General features: G+C 43.8%; 1 protein-coding gene across 1 annotated transcript in view; it reads right to left on the bottom strand.

Moving 5' to 3' along the window:
• Positions 1–19,863, bottom strand: part of PDIA5 (protein disulfide isomerase family A member 5) — a 97,068-nt gene extending 77,205 nt beyond the window's left edge. The window contains exons 1-3 of the mRNA XM_058028508.1: positions 19,675–19,863; positions 8,101–8,227; positions 5,031–5,118 (exon numbers count right to left, since the gene is read on the bottom strand). Of these exons, the coding sequence (XP_057884491.1) occupies positions 5,031–5,118; positions 8,101–8,227; positions 19,675–19,863 (404 nt within the window). The remainder of the gene's footprint in view (positions 1–5,030; positions 5,119–8,100; positions 8,228–19,674) is intronic.
• Between the last annotated feature and the right edge of the window lie 1,985 nt (positions 19,864–21,848).

Genomic DNA, 21,848 nt, shown 5'->3' with positions numbered 1-21,848 from the left:
GGAACCATGCAAGTATGAGCAGAGAATAATTACCCAAAGCCAAAGAAATGGGTGTTTTTTAAAAAAAAATACCAATCCACAATTGGGCAGGAGTTATAGTCAATAAAAACATGAGACAATTCAATAACTGGAAAACCCAGGGGTGTTTCCTAAATCATATTCAGGATGTAGAGAGCTACTTTCAAGCTCTTCAAAGCTGCACCTGATCATAATGTGCTTAATAACCTGCCAGACACATTTTCTGCTTGTCAACAAAGCCATTTTACTTTCTTTCCATGTCACCCAAACTAGTTACACTTTTCCAAATAACATCAGTCCTTGCCCACACTGTGGTCTGTCACAAAACTCACTTAAGAAGGCTAGAGAATAACTTTGTAATGACTATTCTTCAAAACCACACCTCAGGACATCACAAACTGAGACTAGAGCTTCGTCTGCTTTAAATACAAGCAGCAACAACTTTGTCTTTTACTCAAAAGGTAATTCCATCTTATTGTGTTCCCAGGCACATCACTTTTACTGTCCAATTCCATCTTGCTATGTTCACAGGCACATCACTTTGTACCTTTTACTTGCCACCACAAAGATTTGACAGGAGTTTCTATTTCTAACAAAACTCCTCTTTTACTTGACCACATCAGTGCTTACCTCCAGTTTTACCAGGCCTTAAAAAATTGAGGTTTTGTGAGATCAGGGGGAGGCAGAGGCTCTGCAGCACAAACCCCAACCAGAGTTAGCAGCAGCCAGTCTCTGAGATGGAAAATATCACATCCTTTTGTGCCTTTTTGCAGATATCCTAAACTTTCAATTCCCTATGATGCCCTTCAATCCTCCCAATTTCTATCAGTCTACAACTAAAAAATAATTCAATAAATAGCCCAACCTCCTGCTTTCTTACATGCCCATTCCAATTTCACCGGAATGCCCTAAAGAGCACCCATTCATGCTGCTGCAGCATTTTTCCTTTCAAACTTCTCCACACTCTTTATAAACATTGACTAATGAATCAGGCAATATTTACCCAGTTGCCTGGAAAACAGATACACCTTTTGTAACTGTACAACGTAACAAGAAGTGACTCATTAGCAGAGTCAGGAACAGAAGCTGTGACTCCCAGCTCCTATTAACATGCCATGTCCCCAGACACGAGCCCCAGAACATTTGTTCCCAAGGTGCCTGCTCCATCTCTCTGGAACACTGAGGATTTAGCAACCTGCAATGTTGTGCTCCATCCCCAGTACCATGCATCTCATCAGGCATAATTAGTTCAGTATTCTCTTGTCTCTCACACCACCATTCATTCAACGTCAAACGCCTCAGCAAAGACTTCCTAATTAAAACATGTAAAGGCTAAAATAAAGCATATTTTTGTCACATCACTGCTGGGTCTTTCATTCATAATTGAAACAGCTTCACATTTAACCATGTATAGAGCCACATGTGCTATCTCAGCCCACAGCAGCAAACAGTGACCACTTCAATGCTGGGAGCAATTCTCGAGCTGTCCCTTCATCTCTAGGAGGAGGTGTGCATCTGCCTGCAGGAAGGGACTGAGCTCTCCCAATGAGGACCTTATCTGCAGCGCCACATGCAGGGGGGTCACACTCCAGCACAGCACTTGGCACAAGTGAGCCCAGCTGTGCAGGAAAGGCAGGCACATGGCATTTCCAGCCCTACACTTCCCAAGCCCCAGCACAATGGGGGTCTCTGCTACCTGGCCTCCAAGTAAAAAATTAAGTGGCAACCTTCTCTACTCGACAGTGTCTCAGCCAGAAACCAAGCATTTCCCCACATCATGCTGAAAAACTAACTTCCCTCTCTCTCTGAGAGCACTCAACCTGGAACTGAAAGCTCAAAGCTAATCCCTGTCTTAAACCACAGACACAACAGAAGCCAAGGCCAAGGAGCATGGTTTCCATGCAGACCAGCATTCAGGAAGTCCTGAATGCCACACTTCAGCCACAAACCTGCACACTCCCCTCCACCACATGAAATACAGAACATGCTGCTGAGAGTCAGCAATCCACACCGATCTCTGTCCATGCAGCAGAATGTTCTTGCCTTCTCTTGAAAATGAGGGGAAGGAGAATTACAAGTAACAAAAAAAAGCACCATCAGTAAAAAAAAAAAGGAAAGAAAAGGCTGCCATCATCGCCACAGGGAAGCAGAGGCACAAACCACAACTCTGCATGTATGCCAGCCCTGCCAACGCTTGGATCCGAAGGCAAAGAAGCCCAGTACAGCAGGATGTGAAGAGCAAAGCCAAAATTTCCCGCTAAATATTGCTGCCAAACAAGACATTTCTTGTCAGTATTTGTAAAACAAATTGAGCCTGTGCTGTAAATATCCCTGCATCTGTGTGCTGTTTGTTTCAGCATGAAGACTTGCAAATAAGCCTCCCAGCATATTTGCTGCAGGAGAATGGCTTGAGCTGCTCTGGCAGGACTCAGCTGCCCAGGCCCTACAACTGGCCCTCTGTGACCTGGGGCAGACAGCACTGCTGCAGCCTCTGGTACTGTCGCTGCAGCAGGTGACAGCCTGCTATATTGTATACAGGTGCAGCCATCTGTATACAATTTTTTAAAAAGCAATATGCAAAGGAAAAAGCCTTTCATGAAAAAAAAAAATTGTATAAAAGCTACCTCAACACTATTAGATTGATTTCAGAATGCTTCAGAAGTTAACAAGCAAATCAACCACAAAACTTGGTTTAGCCTCAAACTATTTGTTTGGGGTTTCTTTTTGCATCCACCAAGACCTCTTTTACCACAAGCCAGTCTTCCAGCTCACCTTGCCCCATGCAGCAAGCTCACAGACCCTGTTATGGTATCCCTTATCAGGAGTGACAGAAGGATAGAAGTCCATCCATCTCTGAAAAATGCCCAGCTATTTTTTCCAGGTTCTTCCCAAACAAGACATGAAAGACAGCTCTGCTTTACCCTCAAAGAGAGAATTACACCTATTGTCATGTTACAACATCCTGGTCACTGCCTGCCACTCAGGAACTGGTAATCTGATTGCAGCATTACTGCAAATTTTGGCAATCTACCAATCTATTCTCAGGTGTCCCAACCCCTTACAGCATGACTTTCACCACGCTGCTTCACTGTCTGAGATTAACTCACCTTTCAGTATTTCCCCCTCATGGCGAGAGGAAAGGCACTGCAAGTACCAAGCTTCCTATGAAAAGTATTAAAGCACTGCATGGGAGAGACTTGAAAATACATTTCTTGCAAGTAGCTTCCATAACAAAGTTTGGTCTAGATGTCAACATTTGGAAAATGAGAGTATACAAGGGTTTGATTAATTGAATTTTATTTTACAGCAAAATCAAACCTACCCATCAAAAACCACTTCCCTCCCATCAACACTATTTACAAACTCAGGAGTGGAGACTGACCTGTGGAACTAAGTGCCAGAATTTCCCTGGATTTCAAACTGAAGTCCTAAACACCGAATCTTTTCTTGTCCAACCCAGCGCTAAAATAAATCCTGAACAGAGTTCTTGTTTAGTTGTGTTACAGCATTACATTATACTGTATTACAGTATTATATTTTGAAGGACCAGATGAACAGCCTCATCATCCAGGATTTGTATATACCACATACATACACCCAGAGTAAGCACTAAGTCCCCCAACACAGAGGTAGCCTAAAACAAAAGACACAAAAAGGTAACAAGCAGGCCATAACCAGAAACTGAAGCTGATTAGAAACTGAAGCCAAGAGGCTGAAGCCAAGAGGCTGGCTCAGTATCCTATTTGCTAGCCCTCATTGTTGACAACAAAAAATTACTTATCAGTGCTTTTGTTAGAAATGAAGACTGGTTTTCATGGATTTCAGAGGTATGCCAGATCTCCTCACAACCTTCACCTTGTCAGAGTCAATACTGAAAATCCACTGGCTTTTCAGCAGGTGGCAAGTGGTGCAGGCTTCACTGACCTCTGAGGAACAGCCCTGCTTCTTGCCAGCAGATGACTTGGAACTCTGTCCCCACCAGTTGGGCAGAGATGAAAGTGTGTGTGCACTTGGATGAGCCCAGCAGAACGCAAACAGAAGGCAGAGGCACAGGACTCCACAGGAGAGATACCTGCCTGGTGGCAGGGGGGAGCAGGGCAGGTTAATAACCACAAATCCACATTAACGTCCCATTTACCAATGACTTATTCTGGGTCACTGTTTGATGGATGAGGGTTAGTTTCAGAAGCGTAATTTTAAGGGAGCCACATGATGTGCAGAGCTGACTTACATTTGAGCACAGTGTACAATCTGTTCATACCATGGCAATCCACCCAAACACACAGGTAGGCAGCAAGCTGCTCCTCTGCAGTGCAGGAAGGGGAACTTGCCACCTGCAGGCAAAGCTCTCAGAGCTGCAGAGGCACTACAATACACAAGCTAAAACCACAAGCAAACTGTTATTGAGTTCAACCACAGTGGAGATTTTCACATCTGCAAACCAGAAAGTACACACCTGTTCATTCCTCCCCACACACATCACCACTTACAAAAACAAGTTTCTCTGCCTTCACGTTAAAAATTGCCACAACTTATACCACCACAGAAGAAGGTCTTTAAAAGAAAACACATTTTATTGAGAAACACAAATGGGTGGATGCTTCAAAACCAAGCAAACAGCCTTACTGCTCACACAACATTTGCTGCCAGAGCAGAATTGCACTGCCCTCCAGCTGAGGCACAACATGTGAGATTCCTCCTCCCCTGGCTTGTGGAAAAAAAGCTTGCACCCTGTGTGTCACCTATGAAAGGCAATGTTAGCTGGGGTCTCAGCTTCAGGCTGAAAAACATGCTACCACAGAAATAACAACAGCCATAAGGAAAAAAAATATTCCCTTCCACTTGTTCAAAGGAGGAGAAGATGGTAAGATATAAGCTCCCTATAGAAGAAACTGCACAGAATTATGTGTCCACTTAAAGGCAAAAAGTTTCAGAGCCATAAAAAAGCTAAGATAGCAATAAAAGCCAAAAGAGGAAAGGGAAAATAAGAAGGAAAAGAGCACAACACATACCCACAGTCTATCCAGCTTATAGTACCTCGTCCTTTCACCTCCTGGGCCACACTGGACAGTAATCTGAGTGAGCTTTCAGCAGCAGTGGCTGGAAGACAAAATTAAATAATAAAACTCTGTTAATAATAGCATTACCACTCCACACAAAACAACACAACGTTGCATTTCTATGTTCCAAAGCACCCCAAGAACATTTTGTCTCATTTGAAGAAACCAGTGTAACAGGGATCAGTAAAATCTTCTGTAAACTAGAAGGAAAGCTGGCTGCAGGTGAAGCTGGGTTGCTCCTTCCCTCTACCCCCTTAAATAAGACACTGAAATTGCTATTTCCAGACACACTCCCTGAGCTGCATTTACAGAGCTATATGGTGTCCTCTCCTACAGCTTCCATCCCAACACTGCCTTCTTCCCTGTGGCTGGGCATGAACCAGTTTCTACCACAGCCTGCTAATTAGAGCAATTTCATTTAGGACTTTCATCAGCTGTAAGGGCAAGTCATTCAGCATCTCTGCCTCCCTAATTCTACCCCAGCCATACACAGAAAATAACAGACTTTATCCTCATAATAACCCTGGGAGATACCCAAACCAACAGTCATAAGCAGTACCCAGAAAAGGTCCTTCCAAGTACTGGCTGTATTATAAATACTCAACAGAGATTTTTATAATGTCATGCCACATGTGTAGGTTTTGCAAATCACTACCATTCCAAAACAGTCTTATAAATGGTATTAAAAATAAACAGAAGAGAGAAAAATATAGCAGTACAAATAAGTATCCATTCCCCAAAAAAGAATCTAACAGGAACTGTTTCCTTCCTCAATGAGCAGAAAATAGAAACCCAGAGCCTCTTTCAGATCTCCACAACTACTTCAAGTAACTGAATGTAAGAATGGCAATATTGGGACAGACAGAATGCTTCTGCAGACCAATATCTTGTCTCCAGCATTTGAGGAAGTAAGAGCCTGTAGATGTCAGAGTAGACAAGCAGAAACAGCATGTAGGGATAACCCATCAAATAATTTCTAAACCTTCTCAAGTTTTACCTCAACAATCTCCTGAGCCAGAAACAGCCTCTTTGTATTTTACAGACTTTGCTTGGGCCTGATGCCATCAGAGACACCAACCCACACGTATCAGCTCTCCAGAATCTCTCATACCCCCAATACCCAGAACACGCAACTGCCACCTCTCACCAACACAGGGACTTAGGTGAGGGAATTCTTTGTGCTTAGAATGGAACAGTTTGGCAAATACACTTTTAAAAATAAGCCTCCAGCCTGTCCCAGAAGACTCAGTAGCTGAGTACCCCTGGTAGGACACCCAGCTGGCAGGGGGAACTAAACATCTCCCACAAATTATGACACCTCCCAAACCAATGAATTTTCTGATTGCAATAGCAAGTGACATCTAGTTCTGCTCAGCTGGGAAGTAAAGCCTTTGTTCCAGCAGTACGACCAAATGCCAGCCAACATCTCATCACAGCTGGGGGATGTGTATCTGGGATTGAAATTACATCTCCAAATTCCCATCTCTTTTTTCCCCTCCCCTTTTTCTGAGTGACTGCTGGGCAAGAGATTTCAAATTGTGCAAGGATCGCTGTTCCGGGAAGAAACATTAATTCCACAGTCAGCTCTGCATGCAGTGCTTTAGACTGCTAAAACCAACCAATTAAATAACAAAAACAGAAAAAAAAGAAATCTCCATAACATGGCTTTTGAACAATGCCCATAGGGCAACATTTATTAGATGAGTGTCACAGCTGAAGTGTTCTGGTTGTGCTGCTAAAAATGAAAGCAACCACCACTTAAAATATTAAGCGTAAAAAGAAAATTTTCCCTTTAAGAAGCTGAATAATACAGACGTCTTTTTATCTAAAGTGTTCCTTTCAAAAATCAAAAAGCATTAGAAACTCTTTTATGATTTTCACTTTGAACCTGTTACTACAAAACCATTTGGCCAAGTTCAAGCGCTCAAAGTTCCCCACTATAGCAAAACACAAGTATTTCAATAAAAAAAATAAGCCACGTATATAATTTTAACTGTTTCAGAATAAGCATATCTTTAGGAAATAAAGTTAATTACTCCAGGACCTGAACATCCTTGCCTGCAATATTCTCTAATACTGGGGGGCAGAGGGAGGAGGATATTGGTCACCATATGCTGCTCCAATTTGATACACTATGAACCCAGAGCAACCCTACCATCACTGTGTTTAATTGACATAAGACCTTTGCAACAGAAAAGGTCAGAAAAGGATGACCCAACACCCAAACAAGGCATTGTTGTCCTGTCTGCCTACAGGAAAAAGAAGGAAGCAACAACAAAAATAATACAGCACGAAGGAAAATCAGCTTAATTACACATTTTACTTCTTGCTGTCCAATGACTTCCACACTCACAAAAGTATTCTGCACTTGTGTATGGAGTTTAAAGATAGTTTCTTGATTTTACATGGTGTTACACAAAACACCCCCCCAAAAAAAAACCAAGGCAAGAAAGGAGAAAAGGTAGAGCAGAAGCAGAACAGAGCAAAGGAAGAGCAAACAGTTTGCAGAGAGCCAGAAAGGTGAGCCTGAATGACAGAGGAACCAACAAAAAGATTCAAGGGGACAGGTGGCATAATGTGAAATGAGTCATTTTCCATCTTACACAACAGTTCTTTTTTTATTTTTATATTTTTTTAATTAAAGCTGAAAGACAACCATGGGACACTCAAAACTGTCAGAAGCAAAGATGGATTGATTTCAGTACTGTAACTATTCATTACGCCTTTCAGTGTCACCAGGAAATCAAAACTTGCAAACTACTGTGATAAACACACCAGAAAGCTCTTATTACAAGGGAGCCAGTTCTGGAGACAAAGCCAGAATAAAGTACATTTTTGCCAATGTGACAGAGCAATTAGAAGGCTGAATTAAGATGACATCAATCTTGAAACATCAGGAGCCTCTGAATTAAAACAAAGGACTCCAGTAGCCCCTGTAGTCACATAGAAGCTCCTTGGTACACACCTTGCTGGGCACAAAGAGCTGTAACATCAAAGAAAAAAAGGAAAAAAAAAGACTTACCAGATTTGGAATAGAGCACCAGTACGTTATTCCGTGTCCTGAGAAGCTTCTTAAAATCCTTGTGATCACTTATTTTTTCTATGAGTGGAGACACCTTCAATGAGTGCACGAATGCTGGCAAGAATGCCTGGGGAAACAGAGAGCCAAAAACATCAGTCACAAATACAAAGATAACCTGCTTTTGCAAATTGCCATCATGTTTTTTTTATAATCTTGAGACATGCTGCCTTAAATAGGCTATCACATTGATTTGATCAGCAAAACTAAAAGAAAAAATGCCAGGCACGTGATTTATTGAAACTGGGTCAATACATTCCTAACAAGTACCCTTACAGGGAAAAATGAACACAACATCCAGAAATATGGTTTTACTTAAGATGCCACCCCCTTTAAAAGTCTGCTCTCAAGTTAGATAATCAGATAACAATTCTATGTAGAATTAACATACTTTACCAAGAGAAGCAGCAAATTGCCACTTTGAGAACACTCTTGTCCCTACGTCTCTGAATATGCTGCAAACTCAATCCAGCACTTTGATACCCTACAGAAGACAGCCATGAAGTTAAAATAACCCACACTGACAGGGAGCAGATGCAGGAAATGAGAGCAGAAAATGCAAGCAATCCAGCATCCGCATTAGAGCACCAAGCACAGCCCTCTCCCACCCACCCTTCCAAAGTGGAGCAGAGCTCATGTTTCCCAGTGCCCACACCGTGTCACACACACAGCAGTGCCTTGTTCAGCTTCCACTGGCCACCTGGAAGACACAGCACTTCATCTCTTTGCATCTCAGCTCTGGATCTATGCAAACAAGGTTTTTTATCCACTGCATCTTTTACTCTGTTTAAATCACAACAGTTCCAGAGCAGAGTTTGACTGTCATGAAGTAAAGCTCACATCAAATTATGACCATAACCTCAGCTGGGGCCTTTAGTGCTTATTCTTACTGCAATATTCTTCAATAATAATAATATAGTAATAATCTTATCCATCAGGCTATGCTGCTTCCCTTCTGCACTGTACTGAATTCGTGCTAATGGAATGATTAAGGGAAGCTTAGCTGGAGAAATTATCTAGTTTCCATTCACCTTACAGTAAAACCTTAACACTTAATTGCTTGGGTAAAAGCTTTAGCTCATTTGCCTAACACACACAAGAGGTTCAACATTCCTTAATTACAGAACTGATTTTGATCGTGCCTTACTCCAACCAGGCTGGAAAATATGTCCACACTGGATGTGAAGAAACAAAAGGCAGCTCTTGCATCCCATGTGTTACATCATGCAGTATTTAAAGAAGGGACCAAGCCAATGAAGTCAGAACACACAGCCCCAGGCATGCACTTCATTCAAATTCAGACACTTCCAAGCACCACAGTCACTGAGGCTCAGAAACAAAACCTGCACCTACAAAGCAAACTGTATAAATGCCACAAGTCTTTACATGTGGAAAAGAAAAGGGCATGAGGGGAATCCTGGGACACAAGAGGTAATGGAGAGAAGCTGAGCTGAGATGGAGATCATCCTCAAAACAACCAGGACGTCTGAGAACTTAGAATATATCAGAAAATACACCTATAACACAAAATCTAAGAGTGAACAAGTCACCCCACTCTGAAGGCAGAGATTCCACCACTAGGCCCCATATGGTCAGACTGTGAGAAGGAAGTGAGCACATTTGCAAGTCAGCCTCCACCTTCAGCATAAATGTCCTTGATGCTTTAATTCGACCAAAAGACTCACATTCTTCTAAACCCAGATGTCCAGGGCTCAACCTTCCTACTCCAGGCTGATGTATGTGTATCACTTGTGTATTTTCTGAGATGAATATGTGGTGTTGCCAGTAAAAGCAGGCAAATATAGTTGGGCTAAGTGAGGTGACACAGACATGAACAGTCCTGCCCAAAACCATCAATACCAGGCACTGTGCAGGAGAAATTAATCCAACATTATGGGCAGATCTTTCTAAAGCTAAGTATTTTTTTTAATTCTTCTCTTCACCTCAATTTTTGTAACTATTCAAGTGTCTTACAGTTCTATTTATGCCTTGAATTACAGAAGACAAAAAATAAGCTTAACTGAAACTAAGACTGAACACACGGAAAAAGTGAAACTACAGGTTGCTCATTTGGCTTAAAAAACTGGACTCAATTAAGGATATTCTAAGTCTGTGAACTATATCAAAAAGAAGAAATTAGACTAAAATACCCCACAAATGCCACTTTCAACATGACATCAAATGATACTGTAAACTTTGTTTAAAGTGCTCACCAACAGTTCAGAAAAGGGGTGTTAGAATGAGATGATCTTTGAGCTCTCTTCCAACGCACACCATTTTATAATTTTAAGTATAAGTATTCCCTGCATTTTCCAGTTAGAAAGGCTGTTTTGCCAGTTTCAGGAATTTTCTCTCTTTTTTATTTTCTTTCTTTCTTTCCTTAAAATGGTAGAGCTGTAAACTTCTTGAAAAATTGGATTCTGAAAACAATGACAGCTTTAACTAGTGCCTTGTCGGTGTTGCCACTAACAGAAAACCCGCTGCACTGGTGGAACAGCAGGGACTTGGAGGGAGATGCATGCCACATTGCATATATCCACTGCTTCCTTGTCCAATTCCTCTCCAAGTATCAAATCAATACATGCTACTCATTTTCCTGCAGTTTTACTACAGTAGCTCTCTCTGTTCCCATGGTTTAGCACAAAACCCACTGGGAAAGGCATTGTGCATACAAGCACACCAGTCATCCAGCTGAATAAATCATCATCTCCCTTTAATTAAGATGAATGTTGCAGCCTTTCCTGGTTATAAAACCCAGAAGGTCCAAGCCAAAGGCATCGAGTTGGACAGAAATGCCCTGCCTGTACATCTAAGGCAGCTGCAGCAGCACCGGGAGGTTATTGGCTGAGCAGAGAAATTCGCCAGCCCTGATTCTGTTTGCACTACATGATATTTGCAAACTGATAAGAATTAAGTAGTTCTGCACTCTCCAACTTTCTCCTGCTGAAATTCATCAATACCCAGGAATAAACAAGAGGCTGGTTTATGGCTAAACCTCCAGAAGAACCTCTGCCTTCCCTACCAGCTCTGTTGAAGGCAAGGGATATCAAGGAGTCAGTTCTACCAGACATCAGTCCCAAACACGGGGCTGCTCTGCCCTGCTCTAGAGCCAAAACAGCGATGACTACCAGCAGCTACAGCCTCACCAGGGCTACAGACACTAGTTCTGGCAACAATGTAAAATTAAGAGGACAGGAAAAAAGAATTCTATGGAAGCAGTTGCACTCTTCCACAGAGAACCAAGCTCATGTTCCTGCACAGCCCATAGGTAAAGCAGCAGTAAAGATGAAACTAATTTGCATGTACTGTGCTATATGAATTTATTTGTAAGTCATGACTCGGGTAGATTTACTCCAGACATTTTGCAGGAGAGCTCATCAGCCAGGCACTGCCCAATCAAGCACACTGCTTCTTGTTTAAATCCAGGGCACAAGAGGAGATGAGCGCATATTAAAAAAAGAAAAGGTCAGGAAAGGTGACAGTCCCTCCTGGGCAGGAAGCCTCTTCTCATATGCGTCAGGAAGTGCTACATTCACACATATGGAAATCTATAAATAAGAAACAAGCTAAACTCTCTTGTCACTTGAGCATCCTAAAGCTTTAAAATCTATTCATGACCACCTCTGAAAAGTTAAGAAGTGCTCCAAGTGTTTTTCTCAAGAAGCTGCCCACCTTGATACCAGCTAAAGTAAAAGGCATAATAGGACCAACATGGACAACATCTCTGCCACCCTTGCCAGTTATGGCAAAGAGAAACTGCAACACAACTGAGGGAAGGTCTATTTTATTTTGTGCTGTGTTTGCACAGTTGCCTATCATAAAAGGTCCTTATCCATGGCTGGCTTGGTGACACAACTGTCACCTGGTGTTCTCATATGCAGGAAACTTTGGTGGAGCCCTTCAAAAAAAGACAGACTACACGTGGCAGACTATGAAATGCAAATCTCATACCAACTCCAGGCTGCAGATTTTCCCCAGCTCAAGACTGCAATCTGAGTTTATTTTCACAGAATTTTTATGGCATAGGTCACATCAGTCATGTGACTGTAGTGTCTGAGATGCATGAAAGACTCTCAAGGAAAACATAAGTGAACCCAAATCCTCAGGACAGTCAATTCAAAACTGCTGAGACAGTTATTCAAGTACAAGGTACAAAACCCCCATGTGTTCTAACTGTCTCTGTTATTCAAATTTTGTATTTAAATATATGATCTTGCAAGCTTGGTAGCAGAAGCCTGATCAGTCAAAAAGGTTCAATTTTCTTTTTTTCCCCACTGTCTAGTAATTCCTTGCAGAGCTGCCAAACATATGCACGTGTTAAAGAGCAGTAAACACTCCACAACCCCACTCCCTTACAATTGGTACCCAAGGAAGATCTGAGCTTTCAGAAACCCAGAGGCAGAGAGTTACAGGCAAACAGCTATTTGCTAATTATACTTCCAGGACTGACACTATTGAAAAATGTGGTCATCCCTCAGGCCATGTTTTCTCAAAATTATCAAGGATCTGAGAAAGCAGAGTCTATTTCTCAAGTTTTTACTCTTCTCTGAATCTCATTTTAAAATGAAAAAAGGGAATATCTTTCAAACAGCCACAAGAATGTATTTTCATATTTTACATTTCTTATTCAAATTAAATGTGATAAATGCTTAACTACTGCTCCCACAGAACCCAGTTCAATTTATGAGTTGCTCCCCACAAAAGCTTCATGACAGCATGGTCTTTTGCTAAGGATAAGCAGCATATCTGGAGAATTACTTATGTATTTATTTTACATCAAGGGCAACGAAAACACACAGTTTTAAAAACAAGAAAATAGATCTTTCTTATTTAATTTTGTTTTCTATCAGAAGAGTAGCAGCGCACACTGGACAGAAAAACTACTCCCTATTTTTCCTATTTCCAGCTCAAGAGCCAGAAATATATACTTCCCTGGACACAAATAATGCATAAAAAGTATAAATGGATATGCAGCTGAAAGAGTGCTTAGGTGCCTGAATCCATATGTCAACATGCAGTTTTTATGCACACACTAACACATGTATAATTAGCAGCCAATTTGCACACTATTCATCAAGAATAGCTGGGGCTGTGACAACAGACTCCAGCACAACTGCTGCTTGGCAGGGACACAGCCTAACACTCGACCACAATTTCTAAACTCTACTTTTGCAGGAAGACATTGACTCGGATTTCTGCCTTAGCTTAGCCACCCACTGGTGTCATTCTCACTTTGGGACAACAGCACTCAACCCACTGTAAATATGATCAATCAGCAACCCTGTGCATATGAAACAGATTGTGTCTGACAAGGCATTTTTTAGGAGTCTAGCTGAAGAGGAAACCTGCCTCAAAATTCCATGCAGAAATGGAGATGACTGAATTTTATTTCATTATTAAACTTCTTCAGGAGGGGAGTAGTTCACATTCCGAGTAAGGGTCTCATCTTCCACATTAAAATGGGGGGCGGGGGGGGGGATCAAGGGGAAGAAATCCCAGCAAGAAAACAGAATCTCACCTTTTCTTTCCCACTCAGCTCCCAAAATGAGCCCTGTGATGGACTGTGCACTTCACTTCAGAAGGCTGACTTGGAGGGACACCTCTGCACTGTGGTGACAGAGGTTTGTAAATCTGCAGATCAGCTGGTGGCACAGCCAGGTCTCGTGGTGCAGACACGGTGCATGTACTGCCAATACCAGGCCTAAGTCATCTCCAGGCAAGCACAAGGGAGAAACTGACCCATTGCTTCCCTCCTAATGCCTTCCCACTGAAAAATACAAGACGTTCAAATCAAAAGCCTTCTTGTTTACAAGAATCACAGTTTGACTGCAGATGTTTTATCTTCCTTGTTCATCATACAAACCACTCTTGACCTTGTGCAATAATTGCTTGCTTTTCACTCAGGAGCCCTCCCTCTGCTGCTATTTACATTCAGGGTTGTGCTGCTTTGATCACTGAGCCATTTGTAACAAATGCCTTCCAAGATGGATAGTGATAAGTAGGACAGTCCCCTTCTTTCGTTCATGATTAATATCTAAAATAGCTGTAGAAACATTTTAATCAAATCAGATGGGAGGAGACAGGTTAGCTCTGTCACCCAGAGGTACCTCAAGGAAGCCTGGTAAAAAACTACTTTGTGGAGTGGGGAAGAGAAAGGGTAGCAGCTCCTGGGTCTCAGACTTCAGGGTCACAGCTCAAGTGGCCCCTGCAGGAGTTTCTGCAATCCCACTGGAATCACAAAACCATCTTCTGCCAATTGCCCCTGTGGGGGCTCACAAAATGCAACCTGCTGAGGACTCCCAGCACAAAGGCTGCTCAGTGATGTCTGTGACCAATCCAAAAAGCCACCAACAGGAGTGGGGAGCAGCGACTCCCACACCTACAGCAGCATGGGATGGCCAGGTGAGCAGGGCTCCAGCAGACACACAGGAAAATCAACAACTTCTGCACTGCAAGACCAACAGCATTTGAAAACTGTGGCTTTGCCCAACATTTGCAGAGATGCCCACTGGACACTTCATGGGTTCTGGTCATTCCCACAAGCTCTGTGGAAGAACACATTCTTACTGCATACATAATCCATAGCAGTTAACTCTCACCTCAAGCTGCTCCAGAAATTAAAAAACAGAAGCAGTACTGACATGGAGGGTCATATCTGCAAAGAGGTAAGTAACATATTTTCTTTTGTTTTCAAAGGAAGGCAAATTAAAATCCTGACAAAGAGTGTCTTAGTACTCTCTAACTTAGGCTGAAGAACGCTACTAATAAGACATTCCACTTAAGGTGGTGCTTGCTATGTTCACTTTCCAAATATAGAAGATAGCAAAAAATACCATGGAGACGTCAAGATTTGACTAGACTCTACTGTTCATATTGTTCTTACACAGTGGGGTTTAAGCTACAGGCATAATAGTCTATACTAAAGGATGTTCTAAAGGGCTCTGAGAAGCAAATTAATTGTATGGTTTATCACTGGGTTTCCAATGCTCTGTGAAGGAAAACCTGTGCAACCATTTACTAATTAACAACTGACTGTAATAGGGTCAATTACTAACGTTGACAAAGAATTTTCTCCTTATTATGAACGTGAAGCTCTCTCTCTTCAAGCCAGGCAATGGCACCATACATATATTAAACAAGCTGTCGATGAAATAATATTTCAGATATCACTTCTGAGCAAGCACATTTGGCTACAGAAGTTAAGGGCATGAGCAAAGCATATGCCACATAATCCCCCACTAAAATTTGGGTTTTCAAGAAGTTTAAAGAAATACCACCTACTCAAGAAGCACGTAGGAGGTACTATAAAAAGAAGACAGAACCACTATTAATGGGATTTATAAGGAAGAGAGGGCAAAAGATAACACCTGAAAATCTCTAGCACTTTATATGGCATTTGTTATCTTCAAAGCATTGCACAAATGTTAACTAATTAATCCTCACATTCTTCTGCCAGGTGATGGGAGACAAAGTTTAATTTTAATAGCTGGAACAAGATTCACACAGAAAGGAAGTGATCTGCAAGAGGCAAAAGGAAGGCAGCACCAGAACAAACCAGCACACAGCTGATCCTAGAGCAGCACAACCTCACAGTCATGGTGTGCCATATCCAGGAAAAGGGAGGAGAGGAGAGAAAAAGTCTCTTTGCAGTCACCCAGCAAACAGGCTATATGACTCTAAACCCAGAAACAACACAGGACATCTTCAAGACAGTCACAAATTAAATTACCTTTGTTATCTGTGTCCTGCAAGTGTGCAATTCACAGCAGCCTCCACCAATGCTACCAGCCACTCACAGCTAAAGTGAGTGCCAAAGCTAAAGACTTGCTTTGCCATCACAATTTTTTGCCATTCGCAAGCTTGAAAAGGTGGCAGGAACAAGGTAAACAACAACTTATTTACAAAGTGACCCTGCCTGCACCAAGAAATTTAAGGCAATGCTAGTTAGTGCAATGCAATTTGCAGCCAGAGTTTTTCCATTCCTCCAGCCACAGCTCTCAAGAAATACCTCACTACCTCCATTTTACTGAAACAGAGAATTCAAGGAACTCCATCACCAAAAGGCAAAAGAAATGTCCAACAACAGAACAAGCACCTCTTCCATCATCAATTGCTCAGGACACCATGAACTCACCCCTGGGCAGAAACACCAGTTCTGATGACACCACGCTTGCAGGGCCTCCAGCATCCCAGGGGCTCTGAGCTAAACAGGTGCTGTGGCACCAAATTCAGTGGATTGAAAACATCCCTCCATAAGGCATGGAGTGGAGTAACAAAGTCAGGGTTTGATTTGGGAAGGGCATCTGAGGACACCCAGCATAGCCCACATCAGAGTTTACAAATCTATATTTTGCAGAGGGAATGGACAAAGTATGAATACGGTGGGGGAACAGCAAGTAAGGAATTTGTCTCTGCAATACCCTCCCTCTGACTGCCAGGAAACACTGTCCAAAGAGGCTCCCGTGGCACAAACAGTAACTGGATGGGAAGAGGCACTCCTGAATTCAAGCCTAAATGCCACAACAGGAAGCAGCACCTGAGCACTGCAGTGATGAAGCAGCGCTCACAGCCTGCCTGCAAACTCACCAGAAGCAAGCCACTGCTGCCACGCTGCAGGGCTGCCTGCAGCACAGAGGGAATCATGGCCAAGCCCTCCCTGCAGGCTGGGATTCTCAAGTCAGTGTCAGGGCTCACTAGTGCACTCCCTAAGGATTAAGGGAGTGCTTGAGAAGCTGGAAGCCGGAAATGTTCCTTCCAAGCCCTTCTTTGAAGGCACTGGGTTTGAGTGGCACCAGGTCACAAAGTCTGCTTCCCAACAGTGCTCAGCCAGCTGGACTCTTGACTCAGTTTCTCTGTCATTAAGCCAACACTCGGAAGACAAACTGATCTTTGCCACACTGTTATCAGATAATATTCATCAGTGTTTGCAAAGCAAACAGACCCAGATGCAAAATCCTGCAGGAAGCAGTGGCTGCCTTCTGCTAGGCAAGGCACAGCACCTGATGCACCAGAGGAAATGCTAATCCACCTTGGTGTAAAACTCCTTCCCAGTGCCTTGAACAGTAAATTCAGTCCTTCGAGCATGAAATACAGTCAACCACTTGATAAACCAAACAGGGAACCCACAACTTCCTCACGGCTCTCCAACTCATTCAAGAAATAAAACTGCAGCAGGCAGAGATCCCCCCACCATCTTTCTCATGTGTGTGTCACTCACCCACAGTGATGCTGAAAGTAACAAATTAACAGCTTATATTTGAAGCTACTGAAACATATTTTTCATTCAGCTTTGTAGGTTCCCTTTTATATATGTAGCCACCTCCAATTCTGGGTCAAAAAATGAGCCCTATTTTTCAGAAGTGCTATGCATGCACAACTCTAGCTGCCGTTCCAGGTGCACTGCAAATAGTCAGCACTTCCAGAAAAACTAACTAACAAACAAAACAAAAGCCAAAAAACCAAAACACATTGGGATACATGAAAAAAGACTGGCTGGAAGGAAAAAATATTTCTCATTGACCTACCAAGCAGCTGGTATTACCTTTAGTTTAACTTTATACACTGAGAACCATTTGATTTAACAGCCTTACATCTATTCAAAATAAATTAAAAGCAGGTTTTGCTATGTTCACAGCTGTAAAGTTGTAAACTAGTTTTTCAATCCTCGAGTACAGCGAGTTACGTATTTCAAGATGAAAAATCACACCTTCAAGTGCAAGATAATGCAAATTGGAAGAAATAATTTAAACTACTTGTACACAGCAAAGGGGAAAGAATTAGCTGAATCAACAGCTCAATGAAGACATCTGCTCAGCATGAAGCATCACAGAGCAAATAAACTGCTGTGGCAAATTAAGAAAGGTAAGTAATAATAATGTGGATAAATTAAAATGGCTTTGTATAATTTCACTGACAACAGCAGGGCCCCTCTGCTCATCTCAAAGACACCAGCTCTGCAACACAAAAGGTCAAAGAGGGCAACCAGAACAATTAGAAACAATAGATTCATATGTAGAAAGATGGGGAAAATATCTTTTAATCTACAAAGAAAAATCACAGGAAAATATTTACATTAACATAAAATGAATGTTACAGTAAGATAAGGTCTGACAGTCATAGTGGATATAGTAGGAAATACCAGAAATAACTCCATGTGCCTAGCTATTTTGAAGGGAGGGAAAATTCAGTCCACTTGTAACTCCCTTGGTCCACAGTACATGCTCAATCTGAGGAATGCACTGCCACAAGCATTACTGAGAAAACTACTGCATACATTAAAGACGAGCTATAGAGGAAAAAAATTCACACTGAGACCTCTCCAGCATTTAGGGAGAGTTCAGCCTGACTTCAGTTTCACTTGAAATCAATGAAGTGAAGATAGCAGAGGTCTGTGATTTTAGATCAAGCTTAATGCAAAAGTTGTTCAGAATGCACAGCATTTCTCCTCTCTCCTGAATGAGGTGAGAGCTATGGCCCTGCCAGGGGCAAAAGGCTACATCAGGCAGGGCTGAATCTTTCTGTCCCACTAAAGCAATTCTAATATTAGTACAGAATAAGCATATGGCAATTAGCAATTCCACACTTGATTTGTATGAACTAGGTGAGCACTCCACAGTCATGCATTTCCAAATACGTTTCAGATCACTTGTGCATAAAAAGATTAACGTAATTTTTCATTAATTATTAGCTTCATTTGCCCGGGCAGAAGGATGAACTGTAGTTCATGATAATAAATGGAATAAAGTACTGTTTTAAAGCATGCCTTCATTAATCTTTTGAGCTATTTATGCTAAATTCTGTGGATTAAAAAAAAAAAAAAAAAAAAAAAAAAGGAAGCAAAATCAGACTTTAAAGTATTTCTGGAAGTCTAGGAGCCTCCCTGAGGTAAGCAGCGCTCTAGTCAGCGTAACGTCAATGAAGCAGAGCCCGATTCCCGGAGCGCAGCGGGATGGACAGCGCCACATGCGAGGGGCGCAGGGGCGGGGGTGCCGCGGCGGGGGTGCCGCACACAGGTGCACAAAGCCGAGCGCGGCAGCTCCGCTGCGGCACAGCCGCCACCGGGGAAATCCTCTGGAAACCCTCTGCCACCGCACCGCTTTCCACACGAAACTTGGGACCGAAGCGCCGCCGGTCGGAGCCCCCGGGGCCGGGGCAGCCGGGGCCCCAGCCCGCCGCCGCTCGGGGAGCGCTTCCTCCGGGCGGTGCTTTGGGAGGCAGAGAGAAAGGGAAAGGAGGGAAAGGGGAAGCGGGAGAGCAGCACACGGGCTGAGCGCTGGGAAGACACCCGGGAGCAGCGCTGCCGGAGCCCGGCCATGCCGGGCTGTGCCGAGCCGTGCCGAGCCGAGCCCGCCCGCGGCGGCGGCGGGTGCGAGCGGCGGGGGAGCCGCCGCGCCCGGCCCCGGGGGCCCGTCCCGCTCCCAACTTTCGCCCAACTCCGCCGGCCGCGCCGCGCCCCCGCCCCGGCCCGGGGACGGGGGACATCCCGCGCCGCCTCCGCCGCCCCCCGGCGCCACTCACCGCCAGGCCGAGCAGCAGCAGCGGGAGCGGCGGGAGCCGCCCGCGGCGCCGCGCAGCCCCCGCGCCCTGCCCCGGCGCTGCCATCCCGCCGCCGCGCCGGACCCGCTCCGGACCCGCCGCCGCTGCGGCTGCTGCCACGTCTGGCGGCGCAGGCGCGCTCGCCGCCACCGCCCGCCCGCGCCGCGGCATGACGGGGGCTGTAGTCCGGCCCGCGCCCGGGATGCTCATCCCCCAGGGACCGTGCCGCTACCGCAGCCTTCCCGCGCTGGGGAACAAACGCCCAATCCCTACCGAAATGCTGCCCGAAATCCCAGTCCCGTTTGCTTCAGCCGAGGTTAAAAAGTTCCAGCTCTTCTCTCACGTCCCACTAGCCTCCCGTCCGGGGTTCTTTGTGCCTCCACATCTCTCCCGGCGTGTGCCTTACTCCAAAGAGGCTTCTGGCACACAGCCTCTTTCGTGATGCTTGTTTGTCTGGGGTTTTAAAAGCTTTAGCTGATCTTAGATCTGGAATAAGAGGTGAACAATGGAACAAAAAATAATGAAAGGGGAGAGAGAGTTAACTGGTAGAGATGATTAGAAACTAGGACCTGTTGTCCTTGTAAGTTGCTCCCGCTCATTAAATCCTAAAGGTGAACCCTGTTTATCCTCACACGTCAGCAATGATGCCAAAGTGCAAGCAAATAAATAAATACACTGAGTCTGACCAGGATCAATTTGTGCAGCCTCCATTATAATCACAGTATTGGAATGGTTGCTGCATCCAGACGAACAAATCGCTCTGTGCCCTGAGTCTGGCACATCCAGTGAGCCAGCTCTGCCTCGCAAGGACATCCCAGATGTCCTGCCAGTAATCTTCAGGTCAGGGCAGGTCAGCCACGTTATAATTGGCTTCCCACAAACAGAAGGGATCTTCACCTACCGCCCAGTGGCTGCGTGAAATTCTTCCTTGGCTCAGAAACATCAAAGGAAAATCAAAGGCATCTTCGAGCCTGATCCTTACAGCTGACTGTCACCCGAGCATTAGACTAAGAGGCTGGCTGCAAGGGAGCAATTTGTAGATCCACACAACTGACTGATCACTTCAAGTGGTGATGATGAAAACTGAATGACGTTGACACTAACAAGTCCCCTGGTGGAAACACAATTTTGCAAAGCAGAAATACACATAGAGAAAGTTATTACTATTAGCATTTACACTTTTGTGGCATCTTTTGCAGCAGAATCAGAGCACACTTTCTCAGTCACAGCTGGATAACCTTTAGCAAATCATTTCACAGTGCTATGCCTCGCTTCCCATCTGCAAAAGGCCTCGGTTAGCCCGCCTTAAAACAAGGTTAGCAATCCTCAGCTCTTGCTAAAATGCCAGTGAAAGCACACATGAGGCACAGCCCTGAAGCCATCAGAAGGAGTTTGGGATTAGAAGGGATGGATGGATGGCTGAAGGGAGACTTAGGGAAGGAAAAATCTTTTCACTTCACAGTTGAAGGACCCAAAACAAAACATCCTTTATGCCAAATATCTGCACCCCTAACCTATTGCTATCCACACTGCCTCCTCTCACCTGCAGTCCTTACTGACTGCACTGGGATGGATGGATGGATGGACAGATGGGTGGGCTGCACTAGTTACCACCACTGCTGGTGCCAACCTCCCAGCCTGTGATAATCAGCCTGCTAGTAAAAGGGTCTGGATGTCCAGTTCAATCCCAGTTCAAACAAGCTATCAAAACTAACAGGAATAGGTAACCTCTTCTAGATGCTGTTCATCTTCAAATCCCCAGCCTATACCTGAAAAGCTTCTGCATGCAACTACCCTGACACGTCCAGACCTCTAATCTCAGCTGGATATCCAGATCCTCAAAGACTGCTTGAGTCCTCCTGTGACTCTTTTGTGTAGAAAAATGTTATATCTTCTGATGCTTCACATCACGGTTACCATTATCAGGCAATGTAAAAGTAACCTCAGTGTGGTAGAATTTTCTGTGCCGTGTCATAGCCATACAGGATGTGCTGCCATTGTGAGAGGAAAGGATAAAATCATGGGAACATGGTTGTTTTGTCACAGCAGTACATTTTTATCGTGATGGCAAGAGGAAACATTCTCAGGAAGAAAGAAAAAAGAAGACAAGCTATTTCAAACTGAGCTTCTGAAAGGTTATATAAAAAATCCAGTTT

Source organism: Melospiza georgiana, chromosome 7, assembly GCF_028018845.1.
Source record: "Melospiza georgiana isolate bMelGeo1 chromosome 7, bMelGeo1.pri, whole genome shotgun sequence".
Classification (NCBI taxonomy): domain Eukaryota; kingdom Metazoa; phylum Chordata; class Aves; order Passeriformes; family Passerellidae; genus Melospiza; species Melospiza georgiana.
This window is presented reverse-complemented; position numbering and strand designations above follow the sequence as displayed.